This window comes from Rhinolophus ferrumequinum, chromosome 8 (assembly GCF_004115265.2).
Source record: "Rhinolophus ferrumequinum isolate MPI-CBG mRhiFer1 chromosome 8, mRhiFer1_v1.p, whole genome shotgun sequence".
In the NCBI taxonomy this organism is placed as follows: Eukaryota; Metazoa; Chordata; class Mammalia; order Chiroptera; family Rhinolophidae; genus Rhinolophus; species Rhinolophus ferrumequinum.
Genome location: NC_046291.1, coordinates 147727 through 174377, shown reverse-complemented (window position 1 = coordinate 174377; position 26651 = coordinate 147727). Strand labels below are relative to the sequence as shown.

Genomic DNA, 26651 nt, shown 5'->3' with positions numbered 1-26651 from the left:
GGAGACAGCTCCTCCCAAGCTGCGATGAGCAGGAGCATAGAATGTGCAGGGGGCTGGGCGGGGGGAGCACAGGATGGCTTCAGGACCCCCAGAAATAGTTCCTAGAAGCTCACAGCTGACCAACCTCCCAGTGTTCCTGGGATGCAAGACGTTGGGTGCTACAAGTGGTCCCCCTATTTAGAAGCCAAACCAGGTGCCTGCCAGCAGAGATAGAACCAGAGGCCAGAAGAGCACCCCGGACGCCCATCAGGGCGCCGGGCCCCAGCTGTGTCTCAAGCAGCTGAAGATAGGAGGGCGTCTCCAAGGGGTCAGACGCAAAGGGGTAGCTCTGTTCCTCCTGTACTTCCGCCCCCAGCCTCTGGGAGATACTGACACTTAGCGTTTCTTCTCATTAAGGCAAGACCTACACTTAGCAAATTCTGACCATACTGTGCACGTGGGGGCCGTTTGCCCCACTGGAGGTCACCTAACCCACCTGAAGCCACTGTGGACAGGACTGGGGTGGATACTCGCTCCTCAGGAAGTTCTACACAACACCACCTTCTGAACTTCCTCAGCGTTTCGGGAGCCCATTTCCCCCAGAACCCCAATTCCCGCGTCCTTTGCCTCCAGTCCTTTGCCTCCACACCACGTTAGACCACTATGAATGCCAAGAGCAGCCTTCTCTGCAGTGCTTTGCCTCCATATCGAAAACAGTTAACAAAAATTTGGGGATCCGAAGGCTCTGAAGGAAACTCAGGAAAGCATGGTAGCTGCTCTGAAATAATGTAACGTTACTAGTTCTTTTGCTAGATTGTAACGACCTAAGACTTCGCACACACCACTGCAAACTTTCAATAAGACTATAAAGAACAAGTGTCGCTCAGGTCTTCAAAAATTGACTACTAACACCTGCAACATAAAACAGAAACCTCCCTTCAGCTTAGCGTTCTAGTACCTCCTGCGCCTAAGTCACGTCCAGGCCAGGCCGGGGAGAAGGGAGGCCCCTGGTCCAGGGTTGGCGCCCGCCGGGGAGGCAAAGAGCGCCCCTTCCAGCCTCGGCGGGGCACGCTGTCCGTGCAGTGGCCGCCCCGCTCCAGGCAGGAGGCTGCCGGAGCCCCTCCCGGGGTTCACCTCACCGCCAGGCACAGCTGCCTTCCCTCCCCCGGGACGGCCAGGACCCTTCCAGCCACACCGCGCCTGGGAGCGCGTTAACCCACGAGGTACGAGGCACATTTGCTCCGCCACATTTCTGATGGCAGAGATCAAGGCAGTCTTCCCCGCGCTCAGAAGAGGAGAAAAGTCGCATGTGATGCCAGAGAACAACTGACCTAAAGAAGAGATTTTCAGAATGCACCGGTTCTGGAACGCGGCTGCGACAACTCGAATCAATGGAGCCCAGGGAGGCCGCGGGGTGGGGAGGAGAGGGTAGTGAGGCCGTACGGTGGGCGCTGGCGGCCGAGGGATGGCCTCGTGCCCGCCGTAGGGCGGCCTCCAAACGGGCGTGGGGTGAGCGCCCAGTAGCTGTAGGGTAGTCACCGGGGGGAGCCGGTGGCCGTCGGGTGGCCGAGGCGTCCGGCCCAGAGACGGCGGCCCAGGCCAAGGTCACACAGCGCCCTGCGCTGACTCACTCTCTGGACCGGCCCCGAGGCCCGGCGCGGAAAGTGCCTCCACGGGCCGGGCCGGGCCGCGCCGCCTCAGTTTCCCCGGCGCCGGGCCGGGCGGGGGCGTGGCCGGCGGGCCGTGCGGGCGGCCAGCCGGGGCCCAGTTACCTGTGGAAGGAGACGGCGCGCTTCTCCCCTTTGCCCTGTCGGTTGGAGCAGTTCGCGGCCGCGCAGCAGATCACCATCTCGGTCCTTGGACGCCGCGACGCCGCCAGGCTCCGGCCCTCACCTCGCCGTGCCGAGCCCGGAGCGGGACCGCCCCGAGGGGAGGCGCGCAGATACACGGCTGCGGGACGTGGGAGCCGGCCCCCGCGGCGCCGTACGGCAAGATGGCGGCGCCCGCCTCCCGGCCGCCGGCCGTCTGCCCTCGGCTCGCCTGAGGTCTCAGGCACCCGGCGGGGCGCTGCCCGCGGCTCGCGGCGTCGGGGGTGGGCGGGGGCGCCCGGGCCGGCCGCTCCGTACGGCGACATGGCGCGCCGGGCCCGTCCGTACGGCAAGATGGCCGCGCCTGCCAGTCCGGGCTGACGGAGGGCTGACGCGCTTGTCCCAAGGCCTCGCTGCCCTCCGGCTCCTGCTTCCGCCACCCCGGGGGGTCGTTGTTGGGGTCCTCGGAGAGAGCGCCGAAGGCCGTCGCAGAGCTGAGCGCGCGGGTTAAGACCTTCGTGCCGGGACCCGCCGTACGCCAAGATGGCGGCCTGCGCACTTCCGCGCGCACTTCCGGCCCCGCCCGCGCTCTGATTGGCCCCAGCGGCGGCCCGTCGCGTCGCGTTGCGGACCCGTCGGAGCGACGCGGCGCTCAGTCGGCGGCCGGAGAGGGAAGATGGACGCAGGTGAGGCCCTGCCCGGCGTTCGGGAGCTGCGGATGGCGCTCGCCTAGCCCCTGGGTCGCTGGGGACATGCCCAGCGCCGCCTGGGAGCCGGGCAGCGGGGTGGGCGGAGTGCGGCCCCGGGCGGAGCGGACGGAGATGGCGTCCGTGGGGAGGCCAGCGCGGATCTGACAGTTGGGTGTTTGCGTGTCTCGGAGCTTGTCCAGTACGCCCGCAACGCCCGGGTGACCGGCCCGGCAGACCCAAGGCCGGCTCGACCGAGAAGGGGCCGCGCGGCGCCCGGGACGGGAGGGAGGGAAGCCGGGCGCCGCTTGGGACTCGGGCGGAGCTGGTTCTTGAAACGGCGGTCGTAGAAAGCTATTGCCTCCCCGCTCCAGGAGTTAAGGGGAACGTCTTTAACTTTTGAAAAGTTGTGTTGGTAGACTGGAGGCGAGCAGCAGGCTCAACACTCACAGCACGGGCATTTCAGTCATCGATAGGTCACCCAAGCGTTTTCTGGGATTGAAAAGAGACACTGAAGCCATCTCGTCGTATCTTAACTTCTTGGAGTCCTGATACACATTGGGGGTGGCGGGTGTATGTACACACGTATGTGTGGTGTTTCTGCCTCTCTCATCATGCTCCTGCTCGTTCATTTTTGCTGGTGAGTTATTTTGCATCTCTGTCCCATAGCCTTTGAAGCAGTTTTACATGGGCTCTGTTTTTCATCCCACAGCCGTTTTAATTCTGTCATTCCTTGTAGGGAGTGACTTGCCTTCCGGTATTCCTCCATCTGTAAAGGAAAGCTTTCATCTGGGTTAATCCCACCTGTCATCTTGGATGGCAGTGTGTTTGCTTCATTTTCTTTTCCTGGCAGCTGCAACACAAACGTACTGAAATCTTAGATTGGAAACTGTAAAGTAGACATGCATTGCCAATAGTTCAATGATTTGGGGCCTTTTGTCACGTAAATGTTAGGTGGCTGGAGGAAACAGTAGCCCTGATGCCCAAAGGAACATGTTAACCACGTGTAATTTTTTGTGAATGAAGTTCCTATCAAAAGGAATAAAGTATCAAACACTGTTGTATTGTTTGCTGGGACAGGAGGTGGGGAAGGAATAGAATTATCTACTTATCCACTTTCTCTTACATCATTACTGCTTGGATACCTAAGGTCGTTCACATGAGAAACTTGGGTAAGGTGGAAAACACAGTTTAATGTCAGTCATGTTACCTTAAATGTGAAAATCATAAAGGTAGGAGTGGCCAGATGACGACAACTAATGGGACACTGAAGGCTGCTTCAAAGTAGAAAAGGTGTTTGCACTTGAAGGCCTCTGTTGATGCTGATAAAAATGCATATGATGTTTGTAGCTTGTGGTGAGTTTTCTTCGGCATGATGCTTACATCCTTTTAGGGGTGATTTATGGTCCAGCCTTCCCCGGTCCTTACAGGTTCTGCCTTCCTGGTGGTTTTAAAGTTATCCACTCAGTAAACTGCATTTATCATTCAGCATGAGGTTTGTGTTGAGCATTGTTCTAGACGCTGGGACTAGAGAAGTGAACAAAATACACAAAAACCATGCCCTGGCTGACATTCTAGGCATGACACAGTGGTGTGGATCATGTGCAAGAGTGATGGAGGCCATGCAGGAGGGAGTTGGAGTTGTAGCCAGGATGGCCAGGAAAGGGCTCACTGCAGACGTAAATTTGACCAAGACCCAGAAGTAGTGCAGGAGGAATGCGACGTGTCCTCTGGGAGCAGCAAGTAGGCCGCTGTGGCTGGGGTGCAGCAGGCGGGGTGAGAAGCAGGGGCTGAAGGCAGAGGGGCGACCTGGGCCCGATCGTGGGGCCTGGTGGGCCATAGTGAGGACTTGAGCGTGTGTTCTGAATGAGATATGACCCTCCGGAAGGTTCTGAGAGGAGGGGTGGCGTGACTGGAGATATGTTTTGCAGACTTGCTCTGGCTGCTCTGGTGAGGGGCACGCGCAGAAACCCGGGGACCCGTTAGGGGCTGTCGCAGTGAGGCAGGCTAGAGGCCTTGGAGGCTTCAGTCGGTGGGGAGAGGAGCTTGAATTCTGGCTGTGTTTAAGGTTGAGACGATGGGACTGTTTACAGTTTGGAAGTGGTGAGCTGTGGGGATGGAAAGGAACGAGTTGAAGATGGCGCTGAGGTTTACGACCTGAGCTAAGAAACTAGACGGGGAAGATTTGGGGATATCCTGCTTGGGGTGGGGGGAGCTCTTGAGAGCTGATTTTGTTCGTGTTGACTGTGAGGTACCTGTTAGTCATTCATGTGACGTCCAGGGAGCCTTGGATCCAGGGCCAGGATCTGAGGGAGTAGAGCTACAGGTGTGTGGCAGGCCGCTTTGGACAAGGTCACTGAGGGTCTGAGCGGGGAAGGGAAGAGAAGGAGCCGGGGAGTGGGTGCCCAGGGCTGCCAGCATGTAGCAGTCCAGAGGTGCTGGGCAGACCGCGGGCTGCTGGTCTTCTCCACCGAGCCTCCAGCACTGTCTGTCACAACACTCCCGGTTCAAGGCACTGGCGGAGCCAGCACTTAAATGGCCACACTGTCCGTTCCTTGAAGACAGAGCCGGTGTCTTGTGCGCGCATCTCCAGTGCTTCACGTTGTGTCTGGCACGTGGTTGGTAACTGAAGAAGCAGAACGTGAATTAATCACTTACACATCCTGGGCTGTAAGACCTTCGGTTTGTGGAGTTTGTGTAAAATCCAAATCCAGTCTGTGAGTGTAAGGTCAACGAGGGAGAAGGGCTGGTCGTGCAGGGCAGGGAGCTTTAATGTGGACACTCTGTCAGGGTGTTCACTAAAGCAGTGTTTTCTAGTTTTCTTCTGATGTAGCTGAAATTCCAGGTTCCATTCCGCCCGTTCTTCAGGTTCCATTCCGCCCGTTCCCTTCCCTCCTTCCCTCCCTCCCTCTCTCTTCCCCCCCCTTCCCTTTTTCATTCAAAAACTGAACCACCAGCATCTTCATATAAAGTATTAAGGATTTTAAAAAACAACTACTTGCAAAATCATTATCTTAACCCTTCTTTGGATTTTATTTACAAAGTATAATCTTTCAGAAAACGTAAGTGTTTGGGGGAAATATCGTTGAAACATGATGCTTTAACATAAGCTTTAAACGAAATGTAATGGTGAAGTTTTGTGGGGTTCTTTCTGGTTGAATTACAATGTAATTGGTATTAAGTGGAGAGAAGTTGTTTACATTTATTGAGCGCAATTCCGTTTTTCTGTCTATCAGATTAATAATATTAAATAAAAACTTTATTTCTAATAGAATTACCAGGCTCTTAAAGGGCTTTCTGCTTCCTTTTCTGGGTGTGGTCACGGACATCCCAGGGAAGAGGGGGAGTATCAAGCGTCTGGGACCCAGGTGGCCAAATGGGGACAGTGCTTCTAATAGGGCCTCTTTCGTAAGGTGGACGGCACCTCTCCATCTGCTTCTCCTGCATGTCATCTTATTTCAAATTGAAATCATGACCAGGAGTCTGGAGACTGGCGTTCTTTTCGAGGCTTGAGTGCTTTTAACTCAGGAGGTATGTGAACTGCTTCATGAACGACAGGACGTCGAGTGGAAAGAGGATGACGTTGTCATGCTGGCTGTGGGGTGAGATGAGGGAGCCTCTGGGACGTGGGCGGAGGCTGCTGGTCCAGCTGAGAGCAGAGGCCAGAGCGGGGCCTTGGAGCGTGGCCCTGGTGTGGGTCCGCCTATGCGAACCCTTGTGATCGCGAGCTTTCGTTCTAAAGGAGACCAGTGTTAGTTTTCTACTGAAATGCTTTCTGAACTGGCGTCCCGTTTTCTGTTGTGGAGAAGTGTTAGAACATACTTTGTTTCAGTTGCTATCGATGATAAAACAAAAGTGATGTTTTGTTCAGAGAAAGGGGACTTAGTACCGTCTTAGAAGTCACGCAGCCTGAAATAGCACAAAAAGAGGAAGGGGTGCTCAGAACCACTGGTGGGTGCCGTGCACGTCACCAGTGCCTTGCCCCGCACCTGTGTTCTTTCCCCATCGGGATGATTCCACAACTTTGCCCCATTTCCTGGGCGAGAAGACTGGGGCTTCGAGACATGAAGTCATGTGGCATACAGCTAGCAAGTGGGCTCTATCTCCAAAAACAAATCTTTGTAGAAATTAGAAGCAGAAAATTGCTCCTCCCTCCATTAGAAAGGAGGATCCAGAAGGTCAGCGGGTGTGGCGGTCTGGTCCAGGCACCTCTGCCGAGCCAAGTGAGCTGTGCAGGTGCCCGGCCTGTGGCATTCCAGGCAGCTGCTGTCCTGTGGTGCAGGGGGGACAGTGCAGAGCCACTGACACCAGCCAAGACACGTGCGCTGCTCAGGCACGAGAAGTGCTTCACCTGCTTTTCCGGCCCAAGTTGCTGCAGGTCTGAGGCGCTTGGTTGCTCGTATTTTAGGGTAAGTTTACGGCATTTGGACCACCGCTGCCGGGGCACAGACGCTGGCCTCATCTCAGTGCAGTCCTGGCTCTGAGGAGAGGGTGAGAGCCTGATCCAGGTGTAGGGACGTATTCGCATGTCAGGGCGGTTTCCTGTTGACAGACATTACACGAGGTGTTGCAGCAGTCTGCTCACAGGACATGGACACTGTCTCCTCCTGCTGTCGTCCTTGTGTCACCCATTTCAGGGAGTCCCAGAGGGCCCACCAGCATGGGTCTCGGCCTTTTCACATTTATTAACGTGTTTCTTCCTCTCAAAAGCCTTGAGGAAGATACAGCTGTTCCCATTTACCAGTGAGAAAACCAAGGCACAGAAAGGTCCCCGACTTGTGGGGATCAGGGTGGCTCAGGTGTCTGGCTCCGCAGTGCGGGGAATGTGGACACTCCCTGCACGTCGTGTCCTCCAGGGCACAGAAAGGCAGCGACATCCGTCGTGAGGAAGTTACAGGGCAGTGGGAGGAGTGAATGCAGCGTGTCTGCACCCACTTCTGGAGGCACACGTGACACACACTCAGCTGTAGGAGCAGGAGGCCGGGGTGTTTCCTGAGACAGGAAGCGTGGTGAGGTGAGGGCTGTGGAAGCCCCCCGGGGCCCCGCAGATAATGTGCGCTGTCACTCAGTGGCTCCAGCTTGGCTGGCGCGAACTGGCGTTGCTTCCTGGTGGTTCCAGTGTCTCGGTCTCCTCACTGGCTTTAGGCTCATGGGGTCAAGAATCAGGCCACACAACCCATAATTTTCTCAGTTACAGGAGGGAGTTCTAACTTAATAGAACACCTCTTACTGCCGTCCCTCTGAAGTCGGCTTCGTTGCCTATAAAGTTTGCTAATAAACCTGAGAAATGTGCCTGCTTTGCATTTTGCCACTTCAGGGATGGAAACTCCTCAACTTCAGCGCCGCCCCAGGCTCTGTCACCCTCCTCTCAGAATGAGCCTGTCTTCCTTCCTCACCTATTGTCTCCTTGCTTGGCATCATTTTCATCAGATGGGAAGCCAGGTACCTGCAGAGTGCGTCAGTGCGCCCTCTGCTGGAGCACACGCGCCGTACAGTGTCGTGGTCCCGCGCGCTGCCGCGGCCGGGGCGCTCGGCCTCCCCCGCGTCTCTGGCGGTGTGAGCGGCCGTGCGCAGCGCGGCCCTGGGAGCCCTCGCACAGCAGCAGCGTGTCTGGCTCTGGCCAGATGAGAACTACAGCCAATTGGAATGAAACGGGAGCTGTCGGCACCCTTTTTCCTTGACAGTAAACGTTGTGAGACTTTGAGTCTACATATTGGTTGGGGCCTGCAGGTAAAAGAAGACAGTGGTTGCTGAAGGTCATGGACAGACACAGAGCAGAGACACCATGTTTTCAGCAACTTGAGAAGACAGACTTGTCACTCGTCCCCACTCAGTTTTTATAAGTGTGCACAGAAACAATCTTATGTAAAAAGGAGGTGTGAACTTGGACGTTAAGTGGTGTGTTTGCGACCACAGTGCAGCTCAGGGGACACTGTGGAAGCCCAGACATGTGGCACATGACAGAGCAGAGCCCCTGCACGAAGCCTGGGCTGCACAGCCTGGTCTGACCCAGTCGGCTTTCAGGTGAGGAGACGCCAGAGCCCGGCCGGCCCCAACCCCCACGGGTTCCTTACGTGGCGAGCAGGGACCGGCTGTGGCTGCGGGAGCTGCTCTCCCAGCCCTGTGATAGGGGGTTAGCTGCATGCCCAGTTCAGCTTCTGGCTGGCGTGAAACGCTCGCCTGGATGGTAGTGACAGAGGCTGGCCTCGCAGCACTGGTGTCGCCGGCCTCTGTGAGCACCTCCTGGGAAGGGTTTCGTGGACAGCACAGCCACGCGCGAGGCTGGCCTCGTATTTTTCCCATTTCCTGGCTGAGGGAATTTCCACCCCGAGAGGCCAGGAACCTTGTGTGTACCCGGCCGCCAGAGCCAGCCAGCGCCTGTCCACCCCTGCCCCAAGTGTGCCCAGGAAGACACGCAAGGAGCCCACAGGGCACCCTGGCAGGACCCCGAGTTGGTTATGGCGTGGACACACGGGAGGGACATGCCGTGGAGCCACAAGACCTTGCTGGGCTTGTGTCTGTGGGCCCGGGCCTCCCGGTGTTGGAGGGGAAAGATGAGGCCACGGGTGCTGTGGCCTCACTTAGGGACCTGCCCTGGGGCCTCTGGAGGGGTCCACTGCTGGGCATGAGGCTGCACGCGACGCTCACATAGCTTTGTAGCCTGGGTCTTTTAAAAATAAATAGCATGTGTCATTTTTACCAAAAGGTGGAGCTGTTGTCAGAAGGCTTCACATAAGCGAGAAAGGTGATAGAGTTGATTTCCAAAGGTTTGGGTGCAGTCGTGGGCGAGGGCGGTGGCTGCCCCTGCCGCTTCAGGCAGCAGACGAGCGGTGTGTTCAGGGTCTCTGAGGAGCAGCGGCAGCGATGAGTTTCCTCGGGTGGGGGGCCCTAGGGTGGGGGCCCGTTTCCTCAGCCTGCAGCTTGTGGCCGGGATGGCCCCTGGGCCTGTCTAGTTTCTTCACAGCAGCAACTCAGTAGGATGGGGCCCTGGTCTTGTTCGCTTAGTGAGTAGACCCCGTGCCCTACACACAGCGACCTCCTCAGGAAGTGGGGCGTTACCCGTGGATCCCGGTGGCTGTGACCTTCTGGTAGCGTCGTCGAAGTGAAAGCGGGGTCTGGCCTGGATCTCCAGGCCTCAGGGAACGTTTGTCTCCATTCTGGTGCTCAGTGCCCCACACAGGACTTAGCACACTCTGTAGCACCCTGTACTGCTAACTTCTCCTCACCAAGAAATCTGGGGGGCACTAGGACCCCCTTTGTGTGGTAGCACTCATGTTTCTTGCTCCTGAAGCAGTCCTCTGGGCACATGCTCCAAGGTGATGCCTGGCGAGGCGGGGACAGCTTTGCCAGCTTGCTCTCCCTCAGTTCGGCTGCGGCCTCCCTTGCATCCACAGATAAGGGTGTGGTTTCATTTTATTCCTGCTGTTTAGGTTTGAAACATTTGAAGTCTAAAACAAGTGCTTAAATCAGGAGGCTTTATTTTTTGTTTTTGTTTTGTTTGCTTTGTTTTTTGCTGTCTCTCCGCTGGGACTGGCGCCTGATTGGTCTCTCGCCCGGTTGGTCTCTCACCCTCGGTTCTGCCCTTCTGCCCGGCCCTGACTCCGGCTTTGAATCTGAAAGGCTCAGGCAGTGGGGGTGGCAGGTCCCCCTTCCCTGTCCCCACACATTACCCATTTGCTCTGTCAGTGGTGATTGTCAGGCAACCCTGAGATGCAGAATTCCACATGGGGTTTTTTTACACGGAAATGCAGTAAATGAGCTGTGATATTGTTTTATGAAGTTATAAAAATTTGATCATTGTGTGCCTTTGGTTTTAATAGCTACTCTGACCTATGACACTCTCCGATTTGCCGAGTTTGAAGATTTCCCGGAGACCTCGGAGCCTGTTTGGATACTGGGTAGAAAATACAGCATTTTCACAGGTATCAGCGGTGTGGGAGCCTGCTGTGCTCTTAGCGCCCAGGCTGCGAAAAGCGTGTTGTGATAATAATAGTTCTCGCTAACTCGTGACATACGACCTACGTGCTTACGGCTGCGTGTGTGCATGTTTTCTTCTTTTAAACGTTCTCTAGAAAAGGACGAGATCTTGTCCGATGTGGCGTCCAGACTTTGGTTTACATACAGGAAAAACTTCCCAGCCATCGGTAAGTACTCCATTTGTTACAACGTGTGATGAAAAGGACACATTTTAGAGGGGGGAAAACTTAGGTTTTTGAGTCATTTGACTTAAATATGCCAAATACTTGTCACTTCATTTTAGTCTTCACGGCCACCTCGTTAAGTAAGCCAGCTGAGGTCTCTCCCCGAGTCCTGGCAGAGCTCCATTCCAGACACAGCTCCTGGCACTGCTTTTCCCACCGCAAGTCACCATTTGTTACTGGGGCTGAAAAGCAGGATAATGAGTCACGACCAGACCAGCACTGAAATGTAGACCAGAATGGAATGTGATGCATTGTGTAACCATGGGGGGCAGCGGCAACAAGTTGCTTCAGGGGCTTTAGATAAGCTTCGCATTTGACTGTTGTCCTTGGGTGGGGCCGTAGGCCCGCGATGGCCCAAGTGTGGCCCTGTGCCCACCATCTTGTCCAGCGTGGTCCACACTTGGCTGTGGGGAGAGCTAAAGGGTGAGATGGATGTCACGCGTCTTCACGGAACACTGAAGTCTGTTCCATTACAACTGATTCTTCATCATTGTGCCCTGGAGGTGGGCACAGAGTGGGGACCAGCTCTTGGCGTGGCCTTTGCAGTCGGAGGACCGGAGACCAGAGGTTCAGGGCCAGAAGCCCACATATCTGGATGCCTGGTCTCCGTGCGGTCCCTCTCCAAGATGTGGTTGCTTCTGTTCTCCAGAAGTGAGGTGGCATAAAGTTGCCTGAATGCTTGCCTTTCAGGGACACTGAAATGTAGGGAAATGCGACCAGTGCCAGCACAGGCACATGTGCGATGTGATGTGTCAGGTGCTCTGGGAATGGCTGTTCGTCCCACGACTGCTGGTCGCACACCTGTTTGGTCCTGGCTGCAAGGGGTGGGGTCAGCCGCCCACCATGGGGGACAGCGCTATCCTGCAGGTCAGGTGTCTGAACACACGGGAGGAGGACAGGCCAGGGTGGTGTTTCCTCCCGCAGCCCTGCAGACATGACGGGTGACAGGACCATGGTGGGCTGTGTCTGTGCCCACCACTGCCCCGAGAGGTGGGCTGTGTCCACCCACATGTGTGGGCGGGGCTGCCCGAGGCTGGGAGGCGACACTGGGGCCCTTGTGGTCTGGCCCTGGGTCTGCTCGTCCACCATCCGCGTGCCTGGGGCCTTTCCGATGCTCGGCGTGGAGGGCATTTCCTGTCATGTCAGAGCCTGTGTCACCATCCGTGTGGGACCACCACGTGCCCTGTGAAGTGATGCAGGTGGCTGAGGGCATGTGAGCTTCTAGTGCTGAGCCGCCTGCCCCCGCCCCACGCCTGCCCCCGTGCCCCTGCCTGCCTGGTGGCCTGCGGTGGGCTCCTCACCCGCTGGTGGCTGATGGGGCCAGCATCTCCTCGTGCTCATTCTGTGTGACTGACCTGCTCACACATTTTGCCCATTTGGAGGGTGTTGCTGGGACATTTCATTTCCCAGCAGTGCAGGCTGGCACGACCAGGTTCTAGGAAGTGTGTGTCACCAAGAGGGAGCTGACACTTCAGTGTGGAGCCGACCGAGCGTGTTACGGTCGCTGCCTCCTGCGCTGGAGTCTCCTGATGGACCGTCGCCTGACGGTCACTCTGCTTTCTGTCTGCCACGACAGGGGGGACCGGCCCCACCTCAGACACGGGCTGGGGCTGCATGCTGCGCTGTGGACAGATGATCTTTGCCCAGGCCCTGCTGTGCCGGCACCTAGGCCGAGGTGAGTGGCGCTGTGACCGTGGCCTCGGGAGGCACGGACGACTGGGTGGGTGACGTAAAACGCAGGGTGAGTTGCACGGATGGCTCGAGGAAATGACCCACTGCTTCTCACTGATTTAAATGAGTGACTTGAAAGAGGGCTGATGAATGTTGTTTTCTGGAAATGGTCTTTGAACCCCTGCAACCTTCTCTGCTATCCACGTGGATTTATGTTGACGGGTAGTCAGAATCCTGGGAAACTGGCTTTGACTTCAGTGGGGTTCAGAACGGTGTCGGACATCTGTGTCGTGAGTTTCACAGAGCCAAGGGTCCTTGGTCACATCCAGTAAAACTGCACTTCTGCCTCTGCCCCAATAGATTGGAGGTGGACACAGCAGAAGAGACAGCCGGACGGCTACGTGAACGTCCTCAGCGCCTTCATGGACAGGAAGGACAGTTACTACTCCATCCACCAGATAGGTGGGGGCTGCGGTGTGCTACGGCCACTTGCCAGCGGGCCGTGAGTCGGGGGTTCCTGCGAGCCTGGCGGCCAGAGGCCTGTCAGCACCGGGGCTGCTGGGGTGGGCCAGCGCGCAGACCTGATCCTCACCCCGCCTGGCCGTCACGCGTCTGCAAATCCGTCTCGGTGACCGCGGAGGTCTGTCCCTCTCCACGCCCATCAGCGAGTCTGAATGCTCCTTTGTTTTAACAAGTCCAACTTCTGAGCTCCATGTTCTCAGTTGTAGAAGGAAGTAAAAATGCAGTTCTGAACTCAGCGATCTGTCCTTTCACTTCCTTAATCCCACTCCTCCTGGAAGGGCTGGAGTCTGGCAGTAAGAACAAACCTGCCTGTAAAGGGTCCCTAATGCCACATGCCGCCAGGACCAGCCTCTTCTAAGGGGAGCGAGGGGTGTTGGAGGATCGGGCATGTGTGTCACTAATCAGATCTGTTTCCTGCAGCGCAAATGGGAGTTGGCGAGGGCAAGTCCATCGGCCAGTGGTACGGGCCCAACACGGTCGCCCAGGTCCTCAAGTATGTACAGAGCCCCATCCCTCCCGTTTCCCTGGGGGACGTGCTGTGCGTGGGCTGGGGTGTGCAGACTCCTGAGGCTTGCTGCTGAAGGACGGGAGGGGTCTCTCACCCTGTTTTCAGGGCCTTCAGGAAGGTCCTCAGAGGTGACCATCCCCATGACCTTATGAATCGGGATTTAGTTTTGTCGTGGGATGAATGCCTTCATCCAGATTGTGCCCATTGGCTTGGGCCTTTGTTCTTTGTCAATGGAACCGCGCATTGTGGTGATGGTCGGGGAGGTTGAAAATGGTGCACACGACAGCCGTCCGGGGGAAGGTGGCCCTCGGTGTAGGCAGGCGCTGTGCGGCTCTGCCTCTGTTCTGACTCCTGTCCCCTTCCTTGAAAGCTCTCTGTCCAGCCACGTTCCTCTCTACCTCCTGCTTCGTGTCTGCCACCTTCTCCCTGTCTCACAGTCTCCCACACTCGGCCTTCCTGAGGTTGCCCTTCTCTCCCCGTCCCCAGCCTGCCCTCGTGATGGATGGCTGCCCTCTCCACCCAGCTGCCCTTGTCGGACTCCTCGGGACCCTCTGGGCACTTCCTTCTCTTCCATGTCCAACTTCCTGCCAGTCCCCAAGCCTGCCCACTGTCCTCCGTCTCCAGCCCCACCCACGCCCTTTAGGGTCCTGGGTCCAGCTCTGCATGCCTTGAAAACGTGGTCCGTGTGCTCTCTGCCTGTCTTGTACCACTCACTGCCGCCTTTGTCCCCACTGCTGCCCTGAAGCAGCCCCGTCAGGGTCGAGTTCCTGTCACGACCCGGCAAGCAGCTTGCTGGCTTTGGAAACTCGGGCCATGGAGCCATGTCCTGCAGTCCTTCTGTCCCTCTGGCTGTCCTGGCCTCTGTCACTGCCCCTCCCCACCACCGCCTATGAGCACGGCAGGCATGGCTCGGGCCTCTGGCTGCTTCTCTTTTCTGTCCACGCTGCTCTCTGCACGTGCAGCTCCCCAGACGCCAGGCTCCCGTCCAGGTGCCAACTCAGCCAGGTGCCTTGGATGTCCAAGGGACCTGCCCACCTGACGGCCAGAACCCAGGTTGGCCCCTCCCCCACGCGGCCTGCTTCTACAGTGAGGGCAGCACCGTCCTCCCAGCACTCAGGCCACACACGGCTCGCCTGGACTCCTCTCAACACACCTGTCCAGTGTGTCCTAACTGGCCAGTGTCCTCCCCTGTCCTCACCCTGGTCCGCCTCACTGTCCTCACCCTGGTCCACACCCGTCTCTTGCCTCCTTGCTGGCTTCCTTCTCTTTGCTGTCCTTCGTAAAGTCTGAGTCAGCCACCCATCCCCCTTGTGCTTGGCACTCCCAGGTGACTGCAGGCCCCCAGGGCGAGTCGTCTGAATGGTGCTGCTCACTGGCGTGTCCTCCCCTTTCTCTTAGGAAACTTGCTGTCTTCGACACGTGGAGCGCCCTGGCCGTCCACATAGCGATGGACAACACGGTGGTGATGGAGGACATCAGTAAGTGACGGTGGGTCGGGACTGGCGGGACTCAGGGAGCAGCTGCCGAGCACACGTCCCCTCCTGACCCCCAGAGGTGCCTCGCCTGGGGGGTGGTGTATTGTTTTTGGATACTCCCGATTATTCACAGAAAGTGAAAGAAATCACGGGCCTGGGAAAAGTAGGAAAGCAAGAAAAGGTTTACTGAAAGTCGGGCAGCGAGGATGCCCACGGCAGTGTCCAGAGAAGAGGCTGCCGTGGGTTTCTGTTCAGCTGGGGTTTTATATTTCTCTGTGCACGATGCCGGGTGCTTGTCAGCTTGCAGGGGCTTCTTCCGAGGACCGTTCTGTTCCCATCTATGATGCGTGTAAGGTGCTTGTCAGCTTACAGGTGCAGTGCTGGCCGGGGGATTCCAAGCCAAGCGGTTAATTTCTAAGCTCTTTCCTGCCAGCTCACAAGCCCGCTCCTGTTAACTCTTTACCTGGGTCATCAGGGGGCTGTAACTGAGTCATTCAGAGCAGCCAGGGACTAGGCTGAGGGAAGGGCCTGCGTCCTCTGCAGAGCTGGGCTGCTTGGTGCCGTCATTGAAGCATGCCAGGGTTCATTGCACTTGTACGGGTATTCTTGTGTGTTGGTGGCACTGCCAGGAAAGGCAGGCCAACTTGTCAGCTCTGCCATCTCGGCCGAGGTGTGACGTGAAACAGGAACGTAGCTCCACTCCTTTCTGGAAGGATTCCCTGGAAACCTGCAGGAATGCAGGCATGCTAAAGTTGCAGTTCATAGGGGAGTGGAGGCTGGCTCTGGCAGATAGCCTCTCGTGTGTCAGTTTTGAATTCGTGCTTTACATTCTGTAAGCTGACTTAAAGCCCATTAACTTTTCTACTCAGCACGTGTTTCCCAACGAATTCCCCAAAGCTGCCCCAACCCCAATTTTATTGAGGTTCAACATGCAGGCTCTTGCCTTGGTTCTTGGTTTTATGTAAGAGGGTGCACTTTGAGCAACATCATTCTAAGTGCAGATTTCCAGGTCACCAAGGACATTTACAAGCAGGTCTTGCACACTCGACTGCAGGTGTGAAGTGTGGCCATGTATGTGCATGTGTGCAAGCCCACGGGGTATAGCCTCCTTTCCAGTGACTGGGGGCTCCATTTCTTCTCTTCATTGTGGGGACACTGTCATCATAGGATCGGGGGACCGAGGACATGACTTCTTAATAACAAGCATCACTGGTTCTGCAGCTCTGAATGTTCTGCCAGGGCCACCGTCCGTTAACAGCTCTGTCCCCCAAAAATTGATCAACTTGGGGCCATGACAGAAGGACGTAGATCTCTTCCTTCTGTCTTTTCTCCACATTCTAGTTCTTGAAGTTTTTCTAAAACTGTGGAAACTTAGGAAATGTACAAAGGGAGCGGGGGAACCACTGGATTCTCCTGTCAGTGAAGGTGTTATAACCGGCTGTTATCTGGCTGCATAATACCCCATCACACCATAATCTCTTTTTCCCCCCAGTGTTGGGGAAACCACTTACCCCATTGTCCTTCACCCACCTTCCACCCCAGGGGCCAGACCCGTCGCTCGTCCCACCGCTGGCTTCAGACTAGAGGCTGCTTGCTCCGGTGCACTGGCCAGAAGGGGCAGGGACAAGGTGTTTTCCAGAACGTCCATCCCTCTGGGGTGTGGGGCACTGGTGGGAACTTGGAGGCCGGCCTGCTCCAGTCCCTGCTGGGGTTCTCGGTTGCTCAGAGCAGCAGTGCTGCAAGTGTGACAAGGTGCGAACCTGGGCTTCTCCGAGGAGCAGTGGGTCTGGTTCTGGGAGGGTCTGACCCTGGATTTTTAACAGGCTCCCAAGTGGGATGTGTGTGGCTGCCCGGCCATACTCAGGGCCCAGTGTCACTGCATCGTCCTCCCTCCCCCAAGTCAGAAGGGGTACGTGCGTGTCACAGGGACAAATGGAGGATGTCCGGCCCCAAATTTAGGAAGAACAGCCTCAGAACACAGCCCGCTAGGACACTGGGACTTAGAACAGTTTAGTGAGGTGCAGGGTAAGTGCAGGGGCTCTAAATGGTCCGTACTGATCGCTTTGGCTTCAAGAGCCCCGGAGAGAAGCACGCAGGCCTCGGCGAAGACACGCCTCCTGAGTTTCTAGCTCACCACTCAGAGCTGCCCAGGGCTGCAGGCCAGGAGGGAGTCTTGGATTCAGCAGAGCGAAGGCAGGAAACTGCTTGGCCCAGCAGGAACTCCTCCTGCTTTCTGCGAGCGGCCACTGGTGTCACATCCCACCAAAGTCCCTCCCCAGTGAACGAGGTGGCTTACGACGTTCGTGCTCAGACTTTACAGATAGCATGCCATGTGAGGGGAGGCCTTGCTCTTTGTGTGTCCCTGCCCACCTCCCTACCCATCTCGTCCTCCCCTGAGAGCCAGCCAGGACGTGCAGAGCAGGTCCTGCGAGCGTTGAGTGTAAGCACAGGAGCCAGGGGAAGTCGCTGAATCTAGGGAGACATTGCACACTGCAGAGGAGAGTGTGGCAGTGAGGACAAGTGACCCTGACGGACGCACACTGAATACAGGTATGGTCAGAAGAGGTGCGGGGCGCAGAATCCGATGGCAGAAATAGGGACACAGGTGGCTGTGTGCACAGTGACGTTAGGAGCTAAGGGAGGTGACAGTGAAGGAGCAGGAGAAAACCCTGAGCTGGAAGAAGAGTTGGGTGTTTAGAGCTAAAGAACCCCCAGTTTGTTTGTTTTATCAAGAATGTGTTAAATATACTTGTCGCTAGTGACATCCCAAATTGCAAAAATAAAGAGAAACTTTTATAAACATCTGAATAATAGAAGTGGTAGTAACAACCTGCCTGTAAAGAAAGGCGGTTCACACCGGCACCAGACGTTGGAAAATGTTCAGAATTCTGGTAAGAGACCTGGATTCATGAGGTGAGGGAAGGCCTCGATATTAGTTGTTGTCATTGATGGGGAAGTAGAGAATTTAAATACGTTTAAAATATTAGGTGAGCACTAGAGAATTACAAATGGGTGCCGGGACAAAGGCAAACCCATTTGTTAATAACAGGATATTGTGACATAACAGGCCACATACAGATTCGTGAGTTCCCAGCAGGGCAGCAGTAACAGGCCCTGCTCCATCTTGAGGGGGATGCGAGAGGGTCCGCGCTAGTGGTGGGGCCTGGTCAGCAAGCGGAATGTTCTCAGCACAAAACAGCCTCAAAGTCAGGAAAGCCAAACCTTTGGTAAATAAATAGCACATGACACCTCAAATAGGTAAAAACTAAATTACAGAGGAGCAGAATAGCCCACGAGTTTAATAGGTGCATGTCAGACGCTACGTTTTGGTGGCAGAATGTACCTCTTTTAAAGTGCCCAGGGAATATGTATATAAACTAATGCAGAATAAACAGGAAAAAAGACCAACACTGTACCACCTCGAAAATTGAGGTCTTTATCTTGGCTTTGGGGTCAAAGGAAGTCACCCTTACCAGACTACAACCAGAACCTGATGTACACTGAACTAGTGCCTGATCACAAAAGTGAAAATGAGGAAAGTCAGCATACAGCTCAAGAAGTTAGGGAAAGAACGACAGAATTAACGGAAGGGACCCCAGAAGAGGGGTATCCGTGAAGGCGAATGCAGAGACGGTTTAAAGGAAGAAATGGCAGAAGTAATGAAGTCCAGCACGGCTCTTTGAAACACCAGTGTGCAGTTCACAAGTAACCATGTCAGGGAGAAAGGGGAAAAGCCCGGAAATCTGTTCAGAAATTAGAAAGTAAGATTCTGATGCCAATTTTTCCCACGCCACTGAGCAATTCTGCGATACCAGCAGGGTGCCCACAACTCAACTCTGACACTGCCTACCTGGGACAGTCCCACAGGACTGCGCCCCTCTCCCCAGCACTTCAGACACGATGGTAAGTCCAGGTTGTCACCTATGCTTCCGACCCACCGGCTATAAGTAGGATTCCTGGGACCCCCTCCTTGGGTTCGTTTATTTGCTAAAGCAGCTCATGGAACTCAGAAGTACACGGTACTTTATTATAAAGGATATAACTCAGGGACAGCCAGATGGAAGGCATGCAGAAGGGGCGAGGAGCTTCCATGCCCCCTCCTGGCGCTGCTCTCCCCCAAATCCCCATGTGTCCACCAACCCAGAAGCTCTCTGAACCCCGCCCGCCCTTTTGGGGTTTTGTGGAGGCTGCGTTGCACAGGTGTGGTTGATTAAATCATTGGCCATTGGTGATTGAACTCAGTTTCCAGCTGCCCCCAGAGGTCAGGGGTGGGGCTGAAAGTTCCAATTCTCTAATCACTGTGGGTTCCCCTGGCAAACAGCCCCCATCTTAGGGGCTTCCCGAAGGTCTCATTAACATAACAAAAGACAGCTTTAAGCCCTTAGAAAATTCCAAATGATTTAGGAGCTCGGCCGCAACGGGTGGTAAATCGAATGTATATATTTCTTACTATAAATCACAGTACCAGAGAAAGACCAAGTAGCCCAGAAAAGAAAGTTAAAATCCCTCCCTCCTCCAGTTCTTTCTGTTTCCAGCTACCTGCTTTGAAAGTTCCAGCCCCTGGGGAAGCACAGCATGGCTCACCTGGTAGGGGCCTCATGCCCATCCCACAGCCACGTCACTAAGGATGAGCGTTCCTGTAGGGTCCCAGGCCTAGGTCACCCCTGGTGCTGCGTCCCTTCGATCCAGAAAGCCCTCTTTTGTTCCTCCTGGTTTCACTAGGCGTGGCGTTTCTGAAGAACCCAGGCCAGCTCAGTGCACCGTCCCAGGAATGTCAGTCCGCTGGCTCGACCAGGTGCATCACAGCAGGAGGCGGGTCTCCCGGTTAGGGCAGTGTCTGCTCCCCTTGTGAGTGTCAGCGAGCTGAGTGCACAGTGGGGATCTTGCCTGACGATATAGGTGTCTGAGGTGATGCCTTCCCTGAGGCGTCCCTTCCTTGAAGGATTACTGGTCGGCACTCCCCTGGAGATAGCCCACTTTTCTCCCCGCAGCCCGCTCCGTATTTACATTTGACACCTTTTCTTCAGGGCTCCTACATTCATGGGTTCTTCTTAAATGACCTTTTAGGGTCATTACTCATTGTCTCAAACTTGGCCACGGGCACCCCTTCAGGCTGCCCTGACTGGTTGCTGCTGTCATTTTTGTCGATCCAAGCAGCCCTCCCTTTTTGGCCTTAATGAGATGCAGGCTCTCCTTGTACTCACCCTTCCACCCCACCTTCCCCCACCCCCAGCGCTGGGATGGGCCATTTCCCCAGTTGCCCTGGTCCCTTGCAGTGGGGAGACGTTGAGAGACCACTGGCTGGGTGCTCGGGGCTGCTGGAATGTGTCTTCCTTCCACGATACCCCCAGTTCACGTATTTGCTGAAGGGTCACCCGGTGCATTTAGGTAGAAGAAATAAATTGCCTAAACACTGAAAAGGAATACAGTTATTCTTTGATGCTGTCCTTGCTGCAGGGGGCGGGGGTCCACAGGAATTGGGGACCAGGCCAGCGCTGCCTCTGGCTGGGCGGGCGGCTTCCTGGCGCCTGGTCTGGTTTCGCTCTCTGAGGTGTACATAGTGTTTTCTTGCACTATTTTCTGCACGTGCTTCATTTCACAAGAAAAATTCTAATTAGGCGCGCATAGAAAATGTCCGGGTCTTCTCTATGAGCGGCAGGATTAATCTCGGCTTTTATTTCCCAAGTTTGAATTGTGTGGTAAGCACTTGGCTCTCTTACTACACCCTTTTCCTGTGACGGAGTGATGCAGTGTCTTTGTTTTGGGTGAGCTTCTGCCTGCTTCTGTTTTCCATGAAAGCATGTCCCCCTTTTTCAGGAAGGTTGTGCAGGGCCAGCCCTCCTTGTGCGGGGGCCACGGCGTTTCCTGCCGATTACAGCCAGCACTGCAATGGGTTCCCTGCGGGAGCCGAGGTCACCAACAGGCCGTCCCTGTGGAGACCGCTGGTGCTTCTCATTCCCCTGCGCCTGGGGCTCACAGACATCAATGAGGCCTACGTGGAGACGCTGAAGGTGGGTCTGTCCTCTCGCTGACCCGCTGGGGGCTGAAACCCCTCTGTGGTGCTGTCTTGGTCCTTCCTCCAGCCCTGACGGCCCTGTGACTGCTGGCCTCTGCCTGCCAGTCTTGGCTGCCCCTCCCGCCCTCCTGTGCTCCCAAGAGCGTGCTCTTTCCTCCCTAGCCTCTGGCCTCCTGTCTTACTTCTCCCGCCCTGTGGTCAGACCAGCTTCCGGCCTCGCCTTGCAGGCCGCCCCCAGGGCCCCTCACATGGCCCACCCCCTCAGGCCCGCCTCCTGCATGGAGCGTTCCCTAACATGCCTGCAAGCCGATGCTCCCGAGCCCATGGCACGTGTCTTGTCCTTCCCGACTACGCTCTTGAGGACCACATCTTCTCATTGTGTAGGAGGGCAGGGTCGCTTGTCCGAGCCACCCAGTTGAGGGGTGCGAGCTCCTGTGGGGGGGCAGTAGCCCAGCCTGCTCAGCGCCCGCCCTCACTCCCTCCTGCAGCACTGTTTCATGATGCCCCAGTCCCTGGGGGTGATTGGAGGGAAGCCCAACAGCGCCCACTACTTCATCGGCTATGTTGGTGAGTGTGATCCCCCGTGGTGCCAAGGAGCCCCCCCCGGCCCCCCCCCACCGGGCATGCGTGGCCCCGTCCTGCCTGCAGTCCAGACGGCTGGAGTTTGCTGAGGGGGGTGTGAGACAGGCCCCGCCTGCTCCCTGTCTGCTGACTCCTGTTGCCTTGCCAGGTGAGGAACTCATCTACCTGGACCCGCACACCACGCAGCCAGCGGTGGAGTGTGCTGCCGGCTGCGCCATCCCAGACGAGAGCTTCCACTGCCAGCACCCGCCCAGCAGGATGAGCATTGCCGAGCTCGACCCGTCCATTGCCGTGGTGCGTCCCGCTCCGTCCCTCAGCTCCACTGCCCGCGGGAGCCTGTGGGCACCTGGTCCTGGGAGCCTTTGCTGCTGAGCTGCTCGGGACACGCTGGTCAGGGTCGAGCCTCAGCCCTGCTTCCAGGGGCACAGTTGGGACCCACCTCCCAGGCCTTACAGACGCGTGCGGCCTCCGTGACCGGGACAGTCGGGCACAGGGCACAGGGTCAAGCTGTGGGCGGAACCAGTGGAAGAAGTGAGGACAGTTGGGCGGGGGGGTCCCAGCAGTGTCTGCATGTGCACCAGGGTCCCTGCAGCGGCACTGGGCACGGTCACTGCCCCTGTGTCCGAGTGAGGCCTGCGGCCTGTTCACGCCATGTTTGCTTACCAGTTTTTCGTTTCAGGGCTTTTTCTGTAAGACTGAGGACGACTTTAATGATTGGTGCCAGCAAGTCAGAAAGGTTGGTAGCGAATCCCCTCGCTGGATGGCTGGGGGGTCTCGGGCCCTCCGGTCTGGCACCCTGCCCCCCCACTCCTCCCCAGCACCCCACATGTGCTGTGCAGCCTCCTGTGGCCCTCGTGTGGTTGCTGCTCCTGGCGGCGTCCTCATTGTGAGGAGAGGACGTGGGGACAGACCCTGCCTGGGCACTTGAGGACGGGCTTTCTAGGTCATTAGCCTGGCGTTGGCGAGGGTGCTGGAGGGGCTCGCCCCCGAGGCTGCCCCCCACGTGGTCTGGTGCCTGTTGCGTCCATCTCAGCGAGCCTCAGTGCGGAGGCCGCCTGCGCTCTCGCCAGCGTGGCACCTCCCACCCGGGCACTGTGGCCGCCTCTCGGCTGGGGCTGCATCTCATGCTGGTGGCTGTGTCTTGCTGACAGCTGTCGCTGCACGCTGGAGCCCTGCCCATGTTTGAGCTGGTGGAACAGCAGCCTTCCCACCTGGCCTGCCCCGACGTCCTGAACCTGTCCTTAGGTGAGTCCGAGGCCGCAGGGCGACATCTCGGGGGCCAGGCGCTGCCTGTTTTATGCGTGGGGTGTGGCTTGCGCGATGCTCCCCCAGATGCCATTCCGATTGCTCTTGACCAGACGCGATCCTTAGTGATTTGTGTGTGGGACGTGGGGCAGGGCCGCTGCGAGTGTCCCCCTGCTCTCACCCCAAGCTCAGCAGCAGTAGCAGCCTGACCCCCGTCCTTCACCACGTGCGCAGGCGCTGGCCCGCGCTCATGGACCTGGGCGTGCTGCTCACGGTCCCCAGGGTTCTGGAAGAGCCACAGCACACGCCGCTTTCTGGGGTGACAGTGCTCCCCAGGCACCGCACATGGGAGCCAGCCCTGCTCTGCCAGGCCACAGCCGCCGGCGGGCTTCCTCGTCCCACCACGCAGTGGGCCAGGCCCCCTCCTCCAAGTGAATCAAGCACGTGGCACACAGAAAACGGGAGCTTGGCACTGAGGCCGTGAGCGTGTCCAGTGCATGCCTCCGTCGGAATTCCCATGAAGACCAGGAGGGGACCACAGTGGAGTCCTGTGATCGCCGTACTGATGACCGCTGAGGACGACCGAACCAGCTGTCTCCTCTCAGAGGATCAATGAGGACACAAGCCCTCTGGCCTGTCTCGGAAGAGCCCGAGGACCATGATGGAGCTCACCACCTGCTGGAAGGCACATAGGGGTTGGGGTGCTGGCATTGACACTCAGGACAGATGCCTCTTCAGCCCCACATGGCATAGGAGTCGGCACCCCTGCCTGGGACCAGTGGCCCTTGCCTCCTGTCACTTCCCTCTGGTCTGTGGCAGGAGGTATGTATGTCTGCTCTCCTCTTTCTAAAAGAGCCTGTGGGCGTCTCCCCCCGCCCATGCCTGCCAGCCGAGGCTCGGGGCCTGCCCAGACCCGCCAGCCCGGAGGCCGCACACCTCAGCTGAGTAGTCCGTCCTCTTGCCTCCCGCCATGGAGGCCACCGTGAGTGATCTCCCTCAACGGCCGGGCACAGGCAGGACCAGCTCTGGCGAGCGGGCCCAGTGCCGGTCGTAGTGGGTGCTGCCCACAGGTGCTGTCTCCTCCCCACACCCAGAATCCCGAGGCAGGGGTCTTACCGCGTTTTGTCTTATTTCTTGTAGAGTCTTCTGATGTCGAGCGACTAGAAAGATTCTTTGACTCAGAGGATGAAGACTTTGAAATCTTGTCCCTTTGAAATCATCCTGGAGTCAGGGGACATCTCCACTGGCCCTCGCTGGGACGCCGTTGAGAGCCCAGCCCGGCCTCGGGGCACATGGTGCCACGCATTTCATCCATCCAGCGCCTGCCTGCCGAGTGCCGTGCCCGCCTTCTCTGCCCTCGGCCGGAGGACGGCCCTGTCCTCCTGGAGGCCTGACTGCGGGGCTGGGACCCGAGGCCAGCACATCGCGCCACGCCAGCCCTGCGTCAGCATCGCTCCGTCCTGCTTCCTCCTGGGCTCTGGTTCTGGGTTTGCTTTGGAATTAAAGTCCTGTTTGAGGTCACAGACATGAATTTCTGTTGGACGTGTCCCCAGTACGTCTGGAAGACCTGCGGACGGCTGCTGTGGACTGGGCCCCGCCCTCTGCCGGCAGCCCTGCTGGGGTTCCTGGGGCTGCCTCAGTGGGGGACTGGGGAGAGAAACGGCAAGGGCTGGTCACCTGCATGTGACTCGCCAGGACAGCGCAGGGGAAGCCACATGTGGCCTGCCTTCCTCACATCTTCACGGCCCCCCGAGCCGCTGATGGCTCCGCCAGCTTCTGCCTTGCTGGGCAGTGGGTGGTGGGGACCCAGAGGCCCATGGCGGGGTGTGGGGACACTGCAAGCATGGCTGGCAGAGGAAGAGCAGGCCAGGCACGCCGGTGCCCGGAGCCTGCCTCCATCTCCGTCTCCGTCCTCAGGACTGCCCTCCAGGTACCGAGGCTTCAGATGGTTTGGGGCCAGAGGGTGAAACCCTCAGTTTATGGTGCAAGACAGGTACCCCGTCTCTCATCGCTCATGTGGAGACATTTCCAGGCCCTTCTCAGCACTGACCGACGTCAGCACCTGCCGCCTTGCTCCCTGGTGTCCGGGGCCCCAGGGCACTGCGCCCATGCCGCCTTGCTGTCCGTGCTCCGTCCCCTGGGATCTGTGTCGGCAGCTGGGGGAACTCAGGGCGGTGCAGCCTTCTTCCCAGGGAGCCTTCCTCTCGTGGAGCCCCTCCTTCCCTGGGCGGCTGCATCTGGGCCTGGTCCTGCCAGCCCACAAGGTGGCAGAGGACACCCCAGCCCCCAGTATGGCTGACATAAGTTATTTTCCTCTTTTTCTGTCTTTCTGTCCCTCCCGCCGTCCTACCCCTTTGTCCTCGGGCTGGGTGGGGAAGGAGGGAAGGAAGGTTGGGACGTTTCCATTCCTTCAGCTGAACCTGGGAAAGCGCCACCCCCACCTGCGGGGGCCAGGAAGGTCTCGCTGCAGCTCCTGCTGCTCGTACCAGTGGGCGAGCGGGTGACAAGTTGACCAAAGGGGAGCTTTGTCTTAGTGTTTTGAAAAAGGCTTATTGAAGGAATGTTGCTCATTCTTAGTCGTATAGTTTGCAATTCTACATGGCAAATAACAATTTCAATAGAAAACTGTGTTGCCCGTCCGTGTCTTCATTTTCCCTCGAGTTATATACAGCTGGGTGTGGTAAGAACGAGAATGAACGTTTTCTAAGCCCGTGTCCCACAGAACAGTCTCAGTGAGGAGTTGTCGACTTGTGCATGCTGTCTCCCCACTTGTCCAGCAGGGCCTCCCTGTGACACGGCTCTGTGAGTAGTGACACCGGCCTCGGTGGTTCTGAAGCAAGAAACCAAGGAAAGGATTGGGGAAAACATGGCGCCTGTTCACCAAGAGGGCGGTGGGAAGGCCACTGAGTGTGGCGCGCGGACGTCCCTCCAGGCCAGTGACGCTGCTCCAATGGCAGGCACTGGGCGCCTCAGCCAGTCCGCTCGCCTGCCGTGCCCAGCAGTCCTGTGGGGTGACCCCGGCCCATGCCCACCTGCACACCCTGTGTCTACATGCCATGGGACCAAGGCCACACAGGAAAGCAGCTTTGCCCTCTGCAGGTCCCCAGGCGAGGTGGCCCGGGACGCCGAGTTGTGGCCTCTGGAAAATGCCTGTGTCCGCGACTGGTGCTGTAACAAATCTCCACACCCAGTGGCTTTGAACAACAGACTTCCTCTCAGGAACCTGAGAGGCGGCAGAGGTCAAACCCAGACGCGAGCAGGGCTGATTCCTCCTGCAGGGTCAGGGACAGTTTTGACTCGCTTGTCCAGCTTCTAGAAGCCACGGCAGCCCCTCCATCTTCAGAGCCAGCAAAGTCAGTCCCGTGCCCTCCTCCCGGCAAACGTCTCCTGGCTCGGCCCCTCCCGCCTGCGTCACACAGACCCTTGTGATGGCACTTAGGGTCTCCCCAGCTAAGATGGCCTCCCATGTCCAGGTCCCCTCTGCCAAGCAGGCACCCTGTTCACAGCTCCTGGGAGGGGATGTGGACGTCCTTGGGGCCATTACTCTGCCCGCCACAGTGCCCGACAGGCCTCTTCAGGGAGACACCACAGCCAGTGGAGACAAGGTTCCCGAGGACACGGCCCCTCAGCCACGCCTGCCCGCAACCCTGGCTGCCGGATGTCACAGCACTGCAGTTTGTGAAGTTTGTTAACTTGGAGATGGGATTGTTTCTGCCTCCGCCCAGCCCTGGGCTCTGACCCCACAGCCAAGCCCTGACAGGATGGTCTGTACTGCAGCCTTTACCCCACCCCACCGACTGGGCCAGAGAAAGATCTAGTGCTTTCCAGCCCTGCCCAGTGTGCCTGGGACAGACCCCCCGACAGCCCAACCTCTCGCTGAGTGCCAGCCAGGCCCACCCCAGTGACTCTGACGTGGCCGCAGGCAGATAAGCTACTGCTTTCAGGTCTTACTGAGAAA

At 57.3% G+C, this 26651-nt stretch overlaps 2 protein-coding genes across 2 annotated transcripts in view; one reads left to right on the top strand and one right to left on the bottom strand.

The window, feature by feature from the left end:
• Positions 1 to 2325, bottom strand: part of THAP4 (THAP domain containing 4) — a 48697-nt gene extending 46372 nt beyond the window's left edge. Inside the window, exon 1 of the mRNA XM_033112835.1 lies at positions 1752 to 2325. Within this exon, the coding sequence (XP_032968726.1) occupies positions 1752 to 2113 (362 nt within the window). The 5' untranslated portion in view covers positions 2114 to 2325. The remainder of the gene's footprint in view (positions 1 to 1751) is intronic.
• On the top strand, positions 2318 to 25310 carry ATG4B (autophagy related 4B cysteine peptidase). The gene is made up of 13 exons (XM_033112837.1): positions 2318 to 2473; positions 10294 to 10395; positions 10546 to 10617; positions 12251 to 12349; positions 12706 to 12807; positions 13288 to 13360; positions 14774 to 14853; positions 20668 to 20861; positions 21355 to 21433; positions 21597 to 21742; positions 22128 to 22184; positions 22600 to 22693; positions 23834 to 25310. Exons 1-13 carry the CDS (start codon positions 2464 to 2466, stop codon positions 23905 to 23907), a joined length of 1182 nt encoding a protein of 393 aa, XP_032968728.1. The 5' UTR covers positions 2318 to 2463; the 3' UTR covers positions 23908 to 25310.
• The last annotated feature ends 1341 nt before the right edge of the window (positions 25311 to 26651 follow it).

Coding starts and splice junctions, on each gene's coding strand:
- ATG4B (XM_033112837.1), top strand. Junction 12,808..13,287: donor CTACTCCATCCACCAGATAG/GTGGGGGCTGCG, acceptor TGTTTCCTGCAG/CGCAAATGGGAGTTGGCGAG. Junction 21,434..21,596: donor CTACTTCATCGGCTATGTTG/GTGAGTGTGATC, acceptor TTGCCTTGCCAG/GTGAGGAACTCATCTACCTG.